We start from the raw sequence: 13,064 nt of genomic DNA on the forward strand, positions 1-13,064 counted from the left end.
ATCCTTTCCTTATTGCTTGTTGTTGTCAACCCTGGCAAAAATCAGATGGTTGTAGGTGTGTGGAATTCCTATTTGCAGATGGTATGATTTTATACCTAGAAAACCCTATAGTCTCTGCCCCAAAGTTCCTTGATCTGATAAATTACTTCAGCAGAATTTCAGGATACAAAATCAATGTACAGAAATCAGTAGCATTCCTATCCACCATATTGTTAAAATGTTCATACTGCCCAAAGCAATTTACAGATTCAATCTACCAATAACATTCTTCAAAGAATTAGAAAAAAACAATTTTAAAATTCATATGGAACCAAAAAAGAGCATGAATAGGCAAGACAATCCCAAGCACAAAGAACAAAGCTGGAAAGCATCACATTACCTGAGTTCAAACTATACTACAAGGCTATAATAACCAAAACAGCGTGGTACTGGTCCAAAACCAGTTACCTAGACCAGTGGAACAGAATAGAGAGCACAAAAATAATGGCTTGTTTTACTTTTTTTTTTTTTGAGACGAAATCTCACTCTGTCACCCAGGCTGGAGTGCAGTGGTGTGATCTTGGCTCACTGCAACCTACACCTCCCGGGTTCAAGTGATTCTTGTGCCTTTACCTTCCCTAATAGCTGGGACTACAGGCATGTGCCAGCATGCCTGGCTAAGTTTTGTATTTTTAGTAGAGATGGAGTTTCACTATGTTGGCCAGGCTGGTCTGGAACTCCTGACCCTCAGGTGAGCTGCCGCCTCAGCCTCCCAAAGTGCTGGGATTACCAGCATGAGTCACTGTGCCTGTCCTTGTTTTACTTTCTAATGTCACTGGATCTGTCGGTTGTGTTTTTTCCCCCCCCATGATCTCCAGAATGTGCTATAAATTACAGAAGAGGGACAATGTGAATCTTGGTCAGTTGCAATTTAGATGAACTGGGGATGTCTTTGTCTCTGAATAGAGTCATTGGAAATTTGAGGGGGGAAGAAATTGTAGATTATTTTTTGTTCAAGTCTAGCTGTATTTCACCATACTCTGGTAATTCAGCTTCTATTGAATTTGAGATGAGATTGTATCAAAAATTACCATGCTTAATTCTTGATTATATATGGGCAGTCATGTTAAAATAGCAATGACAACAAAACGTATGAAGAATATAGTGAACTTACTATAAAATTGCTAAGGATGTGCAAATCTATGATAAGAGGTTTTATTGTTTGGAACTACATGGTAATCAGATACAGCAGTGTTTTTGCCGCACCTTGGAGACATTCTTTTCCTTTGCCCGTTAGGTAGGTAGCTGGCTGAATTAGGCCCTCCCTAGTGAAGGTAGGACTTGTGGATTTCAGAATGAGGGAAGACTGTCTCCTTAATTACTTCTTATGATAATTGTGGAGAGGGGTGGTGGTGGGGAAAAAGTTAAGCTAAGAAAAAACAAGACTCATCTTTTACCATATTTTTTTAACAAGCAATTTTTGGCACTTAATATTCCTAAAACATAGCTCATATTTGAATTTTTTTTCTTCAGACCAGTGAATATCTTTTGTACTATTAACATTTACTTTCAATCAATTTAATTCATATTTAAATGAGGCAGTCGAAACCATTTGCAGCTCTATGTGCTTGGTCCTGACTTATAGATTAGTGTAGGATAATTAGCAGGGACACAGCCATTTTTCAGGGTATCCCTGATTCCCATTCTCTGTAGATGTATACATTTGAGGATAGGAAGTTTGCATATAGGGGTCACTCAGAAAATAGACGTGTATATATAAGTTTATATTAAGATATGTAGACAGGTACACATACCATAAGTGTATAGTTCAATTATGTTTCACAAACTGAACTCACTTGAGTTCAGTGTGTTCACCAGCATTCAGGTCATGAAATACAAATTACTAGCACCTCAAAAGCCCCTTTTCATGTTCATTTTTTACTCACTAATGACTCATTACCCCCAAAACTTCTGTTATGACTTCTAACAGCATACGATAATTTTGTCTATTTTTATACTTGGTATAAATGGAATCATATAGTATGTAGTGTTTTATGTTTACCTTCTTAGTGTGTTTGTTGCAATTGTAGATCATTATTACTGTTTAGTATTCTTTTATTCTACTGTTGTTCTATTAGTGATAGGTATTTGGATTACCTCCAGTTTGGGGCCATTGTGAAAGTGCTTCTGTAAACATTCTAATATTCTTTTGGTGTCATTAGTACATACTCAGAAGAATTGCTAGGTCATAGGTTATATATATTTTTGGCTTTAATAGTATTGTCAAATGTTTTCAGCGTTTAAACTAAGATACACTCACATTCTAACCAATGCTTGGTATTTTCTTTTTCTCCTTTTAACCATTCTGCTGGTTGTGTGGTGGTGTACTCATTATGTATTAAATTTCTATTTTTTTGGACTGATGGAATGTGGATCACTTCTTACGTTTATTGACCATTTGGACATCTGGACATCTTTTGTCAAGTCATTTGCCCATTTTTCTATTGAGTATCTTTACTTTTACCTTTATTTGTAGATGATTTAAAACTTAAAAGTTGCAAGAATAGTACATACAGATAGGCCAGATGCGGTGGCTCATGCCTGTAATGCCAGCACTTTGGGAGGCTGAGGCAGGCAGATCACTTAAGGTCAGGAGTTCGAGACCAGCCTGGCCAATATGGTGAAACCCCGTCTGTACTAAAAATAACAAAAATTAGCCGGGTGCACGCCTGTAGTCCCAGCTACTCGGGAGGCTGAGGCAGAAGAATCGCTTGAACCCGGGAGGCAGAGGTTGCAGTGAGCTGAGATTGCGCCACTGCACTCCAGCCTGGGCGACAGAGACTCCGTCTAAAACAAAAAAAAGTAATTGTCATTAATCTGGAGTTTATTTTTGTGTATAATGTAGGAATCAATATACATTTTTTTTCCATATAGATGTTCAGTTGACCTAGTATCACTTACTGAAAAGACTGTCCCTTCCACTCTGCACTACAGGGCTGCCTTTGTCCTAAATTAGGTGGCTTATATATGTGTATCTGTTTCTCTAGGTTTTATTCCATTGGTCAGTTTTTCTATTTTTGTACCATTGCCCCATAATCTAATTACTGTGGTTTCATAATAGGTCCTGATATCTGGCATTGTAAGTCTTTCAAGTGCTTGTTTTTCAAGTGCTATGGTTTGTATGTTTGTCCTTCTCATGTTGAAATTTGATTCCCAGAGTTGGAGGTAGGATCTAATGGGAGGTTTTTGGGTCATGGGGGCGCAGATCCCTCATGAATAGACCTGTTTCATTGTGGGAGCGTTGAGTGAGTTCCCTATTAGTTCCCTTGACAGCTAGTTGTTAAAAGGGCCTCGTACCCTCTACTTCCTCTGCATCATATGATCTCTGAACACACCAGCTCCCTTTCACCTTCAGCCATGGGTGGAAGCAGCCTGAGGCTCTTACCAGATGCCCAGTCTTGAACATTTTCAGATATCAAATCTTGAGCCAAATAAACCTTTTTTTCATTAATTATCCAGTCTCAGGTATTCCTTTATAACAACACAAAACAAATGAAGAACCTCAAGATTGCCTGTTATTTTTAGTCCTTTGCATTCCTGTGTGATTTTTAGAATCAGCTTAATCAATTTCCAGAAGAAAAAACTATCTTAATTTGCGTTGCTATAACAAAATGCTATAAACTGGGTAGCTTTGTAAACAACAGAAATTTATTTCTCACAGTTCTGGAGAGTCAGAAGTCTGAGATCAAGGCACCAGCAGATTCAGTGTCTGGTGAGGGCCCATTTCCTGGTTCGTAGATGGTGTCTTCTCTCTGTGTCCTCACATGGTAGATAAGGCCAGGCAGCTCTCTGGGGCTTCTTTTATAAGAACACTAATTCCATTCATGAGGGCTCTACCGCTGTGTGGTTACATCACATTTGTTTATTCTTCAGCTGATGAATGTTTGAGTTGTTTCCACTTTTGGGCTATCATGGCTAATGCTGCCATATTCATTTGTGTACAAGTTTTTGTGTGAACCTATGTTTTCATTTTTCTGGAGTATATACTTAGGAGTGGAATTGCTGTGTCATGTGCTGACTCTTAATGTTTAACTTTTTGAGGAACTGCCAAATTATTTTCTATAGTAGCTGTACCATTTTATATTCCCACCCTCAGTGTTACGAGGGTTCTGTTTCTCCACATCCACCAATACTAGTTATTAATGGTGTTTTTTAATTATAGCCGTTCTACTGAGTGTGAAGTGGTATCTCATTGTGGGTTTTTTGTTTTTTATTTTTTTGAGACAGAGTCTTACTCTCACCCAGGCTGGAGGGCTCTGTCACAATTTCAGCTCACTGCAGCCTCAGCCTCCCAGGCTCAAATAATCCTTCCACCTCAGCCCTCTGTGTAGCTGGGACTACAGGCGTGTACTACCACACCTGGCTAATTTTTGTATTTTTTTAGAGATGGGGTTCCACTACATTGCCCATGCTGATCTTGAACTCCTGAGTTCAAGCAATCTGCCTGCCTCAGCCTCCCAAAGTGCTGGGATTACAGGCATGTGTGCCACAGTGCCTAGCCCTTATTGTTGTTTTGATTGCATTTTTTGATGACTGTGATGTTGAGCAGCTTTTCATATGCTTATTGACCATTTGTATATCTTTGGAGAAATGTCTGTTCAGATCCTTCACTCATTTTAACAATTGGGTTGTCTTTTTATGTCCTAAGATTTATTTATATATTCTCAATATGAGTATCATCAGCTACATGATTTGCAAATGTTTATTTTTTTTTAATTTATCTAATTTTTTTTTTTTTTTGGAGACAGAGTCTCGCTCTGTTACCCAGACTCTGGAGTGCAGTGGCACAGTCATGGTTCACGACAGCCTCAACTTCCTGGTCTCAAGCAGTCCTCCCACCTCAGCCTCCTGAGTAGCTGGGACTATAGGCATGTGCCACCATGCCCAGCTAGTTTTTTTATTTTTTGTAGGGATGGGGTCTCACTATGTTGTCCAGGCTTGTCTCAAACTCCTGGGCTCAAGCAGTTCTCCCATCTTGGCCTTCCAAAGTGCTGGGATTACAGGTGTGAGCCACTGCATCTGGCCTGCAAATGTTTAATAACCTTCTGTGGGTTGTCTTTTCCCTTTCTTGATAGTACCCTTTGAAACACTAAAATTTAAAATTTTTATCCAACCCAGTTTATCTTTTTTTGTTCTTTTGGTGTTATAACTAGAAAACTGTTGCCTAATCCAGAGTCATGCAGATTTTTTCCTTTGTTTCCTTCTAAGAATTTTATAGTTTTGGTTCTTACACTTAAGTCTTTGATGCATTTTGAGTTCATTTTTATAGATGGTGTGGGGTGGGGGTCCAAATTCTTTTGCATATGGATACCCAGTTGTTCTAGCACCATTTGTTGATGTTTTATATTGATGTGTCTAGGTGTGGATCTTTTTGGGTTTACCCTCCTTGGAGTTGAGCTTCTTGGATTTATAGATTAATAGTTTTCATGAAACTTGGGGTATTTTGAGTTTTTTTGTGGTAAGATCTCTATAACATAAAATTTCCCATATTAACTATTCTTAAGTGTATAATTTTTGGCATTAAGTGCACAGTATTCTGTCATCACTGTCATCACCCAAATAGAAACTTTGTATTCCATTAGACAACAATTCCCTGTATACTCCCCTAACCCTGGTCTTTGGTAACCTCTATTCCATGTTCTCTATGAAATTTATCTATTTTAGGTATTTCATACAAGTGGAATCGTACAATATTTGTCCTGTTGTATTTGGCTTATTTTACTTAGCATCTTGTTTTCAGTGTTCATCCATGTTGTAGCATGCATCAAAACTACATTTCTTTTAATGGTTGAATAATATAATGTATTTACCACATTTTGTTTATCCATGTGACGGACACTAGGATTGTTTCTTCTTTCCGACTATTGTAAGTCCGCTATGAACATTCACCTACAGTTATCTGTTTGAGTCCCTGTTTTCAAATCTTTTGGTTATATACTTACAAGTTGAGTTGCTGGGAGATGGAACTGGGTAAGTTAAAATGCTGCCAAATTTGCTGTTTAAAAAAATAAAAAATTCCCTGGGTTGCTTCAAGCCTTTCATTCATTTCTAGAGTTTGGAAAAAGTTAATTCTGACAGTTCTTGCCCATTTTTTTCCTTGCCTTTTTGGAGTAGTGGAATTTAGAGTTCCTTACTTGGCCATTTTTGCTGATGTCAGTGATACATATCATTTTAATGTTTTCATTTTATTTGTTAGTATGTAGAAATATAATAAATATCTGGTAAGTATTTTTTTAAAAAGTAATAAAATATGTTCCCTTTTCTTTTATGCAAAGGTTAGATGATTTATAAGCTGATTTCTTTCTGAAGATGTTGTCACCAAACATCTTTAAGAGTTATAAGAGATTGTCAGCTGTCCCTTATGAAATGCAGACTGTACCTTCTGGAAGGACTCATGTTACTTTAAGAAATATGTTAATGTTGACCGGGCGCAGTGGCTCACACCTGTAATCCCAGCACTTTGGGAGGCCGAAGCGGGTGGATCACCTAAGGTCAGGAGTTTGAGACCAACCTAGCCAACATGTTAAAACCCCGTCTCTACTAAAAATACAAAAATTAACTGGACGTGGTGGTGCAGGCCTGTAGTCCCAGCTACTCGGAGTCTGAGGCAGGAGAATCACTTGAACCCAGGAGGTGGAGGTTGCAGTGAGCTGAGATGGTGCCACTGCACTCCAGCCTGGGTGACAGAACGAGACTCTGTCTCAAAAAACAAAAAACAAGAAAAGGACTCAAATTTGAATTTTTAGAAACTTACAGAAAAGAACAGAGTGATTAAAGGTAAAGATTAAACACAGATGAAGAGAATGAATTAATCCAAAGATAAATCTGTGGAAATTCTCTAAACTTGGAAATGGAAAACACGAGAGCAGTTAATAAATAAGGTATGGAAGATAGATTAAGACCTGTGGTTCAACATATGACTGTCTCCTGAGGAGAGGCCAGAAAATGGGAGAAGGACAGGAAAGAAGAATATTCAAAGAGAATAGATGAGACTTTTCCAGAGTTAGAGAGGCACAAGAGTCCTCAGCAAATAAAATTAAAAAATTCATACCCTTATGCATGTATTCAAATTACAGTATTACAAAGATTATTTAAAACCTGTAAACCTACTAGAGAAAAAAGGTAGATTCACCTTTAGAAGAACATTATATTCAGAACAGAATTTTCTTCAGTAAAGGTAGATGTCAGAATGCAATAGCATAGTATATTCAGAATGCTGAAGGAGAATAGCTCTGAACCCAAATAACTATATTCAGATAATTAGGTGCCAGGGAGAAATAATGCCATTTGGATAAAAATGGTGTTTAATACTCTCATACTGTTGAGTAAGAACTACTAAATTGTATACTGTAGTAAGACAACTGATTGCAGGAAGAAAGGCATAGGAAACAAGAAGCAATGATGAGCAAAAAAAAAAAGATAAAAAATGTAAAACAGGTAAACATATTGGTAAACTTAAATAAGTATTGACTATATAAACTAGCAATAATGACTATTAATTTAGGGGTTCTAGAAACAAAAGTGAACTAAAATACTAGCAAATGAAAAGACTTAAAATCTTGCCAGCTCAGTTGAAAGGAAAAATATTTCTTAAATAAGTAAAATTGAAGGGTAATCAGAGAAGGGATAAGATAAAATGTGTAACTTGCTAATGGAGGAAATCCAATAGAAGGACAGAGCTTTGTAGGAAGGAAGCTAGATTGAAAATAGTTCATTTCCTAAATATTCTTGGTGAAAATTGGTAAAAAATAAAATACATAGCTTTACCATTTGGGGAAAACAGGACAGAAAGGAGAACAAAAAGCATCGAAAAAACTCTGTAAAGAGAAAACACAAAGATTGCAGAAATAAAAGACCTATGTATCAGTAATCATAATATAGGTAAGCATATTTCAGTATGGAGTTGAAAGTAAAGAGGTCAGGCATGGTGGCTCATGCCTGTAATCCTAGCATTTTGGCAGGCCAACATGGGATGGATCTCTTGAGACCAGGAATTCAAGGCCAGCCTGAGCAACTAAACCTTGTCTCTACAAAAAAAAATTTTTTTTTAAATTAGAAAATAGGCTATGGCCATACCACCCTGAACGTGTCCGATCTCATCTGATCTTGGAAGCTAAGCAGGGTTGGACCTGGTTAGTACTTGGATGGGAGACTGCCTAGGAATACTAGGTGCTGTAGGTGTCAGGGGAGGGCAGGCGGGGGGAGAGAGCATTAGGGAAAAGAGCTAATGCAGGCTGGGCTTAATACCTAGGTGATGGGTTGATAGGTGCAGCAAACTACCATAGCACGTGTTTACCTATGTAACAAACCAGCACATCCTGCACATGTACCCTGAAACTTAAAGAGAAAAAAGTGTTCAGTAACTCAAAGCTGAATAGAAATAGGAGACAAAGTATACTGTAAGGTAGAATTATTAAGGATAAAGAAATTCATCAGGAAGACATTATAGTTCTGAACGTGGTTCTAATCTAACAATATACTAAGATGCACAAAGGAAAATAGACATAAGGAAAAATTTGTAAATCCTAGTAAGTTGAGACAGCAGAATAGAGATTAGTAAGAATATAGAAGATCTGAATGCCACTTACTCAGCTTGACTTAATATTTGTTTGGAATCATATACTCTAAAATTATAAATCATATATTTTTCCAGCATGTATGGAAAATATGTACAATTTGATCATCTTTTAAGGATGACCTATGATAAATATATCATAGGTCATGTTCTCTTATTAAAATAAAAGTAGAAATCAATAATTCTAACCTTCATGATTTAGAAACTGAATTTCTCAGTTTATGAATAACAGTTCATATGGAAATCCTGAAATATTTAGAATTTAATAACAGTAGGAACAGAACACATGAAAACTTTGAGGATATAGCTAAAGCAGCTGCCTCTTAGAGGAAATTTTATAGCCTTAAATGCATCAGAGAAAGGATAAAATGTAAAACTTGCTAATAGAGGAAATCTAGTAGGACAGAGCTTTGTAGGAAGAAGACTAGATTGAAAATAGTTTAAATATTTATTTTCTCAGAAAAAGTTATGAGTTAAGTGTTCAAGCCAAGTAGTTAGAAGGGAGAAAACTCAGAAATAAAAAAGGTAGTAGACATAAATGAAATAGAAACAGATACAATAGAGTGTTCAGCAGTAAAAGTAAATGAAGTAGTTTCATACGTCAACAAAGTTGAATAAAAGGAAAAAGACATGGGGCCAGGTGCAGTGGCTCATGCCTGTAATCCCAGCACCTTGGAAGGCCGAGGCTGGCAGATCACCTGAGGTCAGGAGTTCCAGACCAGCCTGGCCAACATGGTGAAACCCCGTCTCTACTGAAAATACAAAAATTAGCCAGGCATGTTGGTGCATGCCTGTAATCCCAGCTACTTGGGAGGCTGAGACAGGAGAATCGCTTGAACTCTGGAGGTAGAGGTTGCAGTGAGCCAAGATGATGCCACTGCACTCCAACCTGGGTGACAGAGTGAGACTTCGTCTCAAAAAAAAAAAAAAAAAAAAAAAAGATGTGGAAGAAGATATGTTAGTTCCATTTAGTTCATAAAACTCTAACATAACACTAATATGTTGCTTAAGGCTAAGTACGTAGTTGATAAAATTAAGAGCAAGGAAATGAAAAACTATTCAGGATAGTGGCTGGTTGGATGTTAGTTGGAAGGAGTGCTCAGGGAGAAGAGAAGCATAGGGCAAAAGAAAAACATGGGCTGCAAATATATTGGAAACATTTTAGTCTTAAGCTGGGCAGTGGAGATAAGCTTTCATTTTATTATATTTTAAATTTATATATGTGTTATATATTCTTTTATTTTCATGAAAATATACCTTTACAGAAAAGGTTCCAGAAGATAGATTTTTTTTGGAGAGTTTTGTTTCATTTTTAAATAGACTTTAAAATACGTATACTCTAATACTCAGAAATAGCATATATAGAATTTCTCTTTATTCGTCATTCTCTTTAAGTGTAAATAGTTGCAAGTTTACAAATGGAACAGTCTCTAGTTCCTGCCCAGTTGGCACTTTGGTTTCGCATTAATCTGGTTCTGCCCTATGAGTCTGCCCTATGTACAATTAAATTTTACTTGAACTGTTTCTACTAATCTTTTGGTACTCAATTCAATTAAAAATTGTTTTTACCTGGAAATCAGACTTTATATGTGCCTGCATGTCTGTGCTTTGAGTAAGATGTTTACTATATTCTATATGGAGCAGATAAAAGCCTAGGATTTATTTAATTCTTTTGTACATTGTGGAAATCCAGTTAATGGTGTAGTTTTGGTGACTTTTAGTGTTTTAATTCAAGTGCTACTTTTTCCTTTAGGTGATTTTTAGACTCGATTCTCAAAGCAAGCAGTGAGGTTTTAAAAAATTGTAGCCATATCTATTTATATTAGTAAAATTGAACACTTAATAGGTCAAAATGTCATTTCTTTTTGATAACAATGCCTTAAAATACTTGTTTAAAGTTACTGAATTATTCAAGGCTTAAATTAAATTTGACCATGTCCCCAAGATTTCTTTGTTGTTGTTTTGTGTTGTTCCTTTGTGTGTTTTAACATTCTAGGCTATCGAGATGGAAATAATTCAGAAGCTTCAGGGCCATACAGAAGAGGTGGAAGAGGTAGTTTCCGAGGTTGCCGTGGAGGATTTGGTCTAGGAAGTCCAAGTTAGTAGTGGATTTGCAAATGATATGCTTCATGAACTGTTAAAAACAAAATGATTTAAAAAAATATGTATCAAAGAAGGTTGTTATGAGGATTATATGAGAATAGCTTAGCTCAGTGACTAATACACATTAATCACCACATTGTATATAACATTATTTTTTAGACAGATTTAATTGCATATTGGTTAAGTTGAAATATATGAATTTAAAAAATAAGTTTGAGTGACTCAGTTCTTTAATATTACATACTATTCATTGTTTTAGAGCTTTGATAATATGGCTGACCTTATAAACAGGTGACCTTCTATGCGGCTCTACCTCCCCACATACCTTCTTTCACCAGTGTGGCTTTCTACCTTAAATTTTTCCAGCCATCATTTTTTAGAGATAAGTTACTGACTTCAGAGGTCCCTGTTGGAATGTATGTGCCTCTTAACAGAGGAGAACAGATTGATGGTTTTGGAAGCTAAAAACATAAATTTGTAATAATGATTTAATAGATGCGTAGCAGACTAGTGAATTGTCACTTTCACAGAAGTTTAGGGATTTTGAATGGTTACCGTGCAGGACTGGCAAGGTTTGATTTGGCAACAGTGGGAGCAAGGGGTGCTATTTTGAAGAATAAGTAGTGAAATGATGCAATGTGAAGTTTCTCAGGCAATTTCTAGAGATTTAACTTGCTTGTATCATATTTTGGCATAGCACTGGCCCTAATTTATTTTATGAAATATTTTAAATACATCTGAGGAAGTAATTTGTCATTGAAGGACATTATTTGTAGAGAATTCCTTTGCACAATACTTAGTTTAACTTGGTTTAATAGAATAGTTTAACTTAGTTTAATATAATAGTTTAACTTAGTTTAATAGGACAGTATTTTTCTGTTTTACCCCGCATCTTTTAACTTCTGATACCATAACTTGATTTTTTTCTGTTTACTGAACGATTAAAAAACTTCTTCAAAGTAATGTAATCTAATTTTACTTTCTGCAAATCAAGATAATGACTTAGACCCAGACGAATGTATGCAGCGCACTGGTGGCCTTTTTGGTTCTAGAAGACCAGCATTAAGTGGCACAGGTGAGAAATAGAACTTTTTACTGAATATTAGTTATTGATATATGTTTTTAGCACTAGGATTAGTAAACCTAATATATATGTTAAAGTATACTAGTTTGGCTTATGATTTTCTCTGCTTTTAGATCTGTAGGTAAAAATATGTGGACAATTTTGTCTCCCTTATAAAATTTGTGCAATGTGAATTATTTATTCTGTGTTATCTACCAGTTAATTTGAGGTGTGAATTATTAACTAGAGGAATAAAAGATTCTGAGTTGGGGAAAAGGATTTGTGTGAGTTGAAGTGAAAATGAAAACACAATTGATGAAAAATGTTCAAATGAGGTTAAGGTTAAAGTTAAACCTAGAGGCCGGGCGTGGTGGCTCATGCCTGTAATCCCAGCAGTTTGGGAGGCTGAGGCAGGTGGATCACTTGAGGCCAGGAGTTCGAGACCAGCGTGGCCAACATGGCAAAACCCTATCTCTGCTAAAAATACAAAAATTAGCTGGGCGTGGTGGTATGTGCCTGTAGTCCCAGCTACTCAGATGCCTGAGGCACGAGAATTGGTTGAACCCAGGAGATGGAGGTTGCAGTGAGCCAAGATCGCGCCACTGCACTCCAGCCTGGGTGATAGAGTGAGACTTGAAAAAAAAAAAAATTAAATCTAAAATTAAGAGATGGATGGGTTAAAGGACCAGGATTCCTAAGTAATAACTTTGTTGAATAGAAATAACAAGATGGTTTGTGTGCTTGAGCAGCAGCTGTGTTTTATCTAAATATGTTGCAAAACAATGCCTTACAGGAAATGGTGATACTTCTCAAAGCAGAAGTGGCAGTGGAAGTGAACGAGGTAAGTTCTTATTTTGTTTACCTGAAAGAAGTTAAAATCATTGTATTCCAAATTTAATTTTTTTCTATACTTCACTGGTTGGAAACAAATTTAATTTTTGAAGTTAAAGGTAACTGTTATTGCTTTTATACACTGTGAGGACCATAAATTTACACAGCCTGTTTTAGATAGTTCCTTAATACCCTCCAGGTTATTGCCTCTCTGATCCAGCAATTCCATTATAGGAATTATATACTATAGATATATTTGCAAATACATGTACAAGGATGTTCACTGAGATGTCATTTATAATAAGTAAAAACTGAAAATCACCTAAAATTCATAAATAGAAAACTGTTTAAGTCCGGGTGCGGTGGCTCACGCGTGTAATTCTAGCACTTTGGGAGGCCTAGGCAGGCAGATCAGAAGGTCAAGATGAGACCATCCTGGCCAACATAGTGAAA

At 36.5% G+C, this 13,064-nt stretch overlaps 1 protein-coding gene and 1 pseudogene across 14 annotated transcripts in view; both read left to right on the top strand.

Annotated features, from left to right (window-relative positions):
• Window positions 1-13,064, top strand: part of DDX4 (DEAD-box helicase 4) — a 133,519-nt gene that overhangs the window by 86,753 nt on the left and 33,702 nt on the right. For 11 of the 14 annotated variants that reach the window (XM_054555564.2, XM_054555563.2, XM_054555565.2 and 8 more), the window contains 3 exons: window positions 10,611-10,712; window positions 11,712-11,792; window positions 12,574-12,621. In XM_054555564.2, the coding sequence (XP_054411539.1) occupies window positions 10,611-10,712; window positions 11,712-11,792; window positions 12,574-12,621 (231 nt within the window). The remainder of the gene's footprint in view (window positions 1-10,610; window positions 10,713-11,711; window positions 11,793-12,573; window positions 12,622-13,064) is intronic. The other 3 variants (XM_024247086.3, XM_054555567.1, XM_054555571.1) reach the window with 1 other exon arrangement.
• LOC112133522 (5S ribosomal RNA) lies at window positions 8,102-8,220 on the top strand (annotated as a pseudogene).

This window comes from Pongo abelii, chromosome 4, assembly GCF_028885655.2.
Source record: "Pongo abelii isolate AG06213 chromosome 4, NHGRI_mPonAbe1-v2.0_pri, whole genome shotgun sequence".
NCBI classification, from domain to species: domain Eukaryota; kingdom Metazoa; phylum Chordata; class Mammalia; order Primates; family Hominidae; genus Pongo; species Pongo abelii.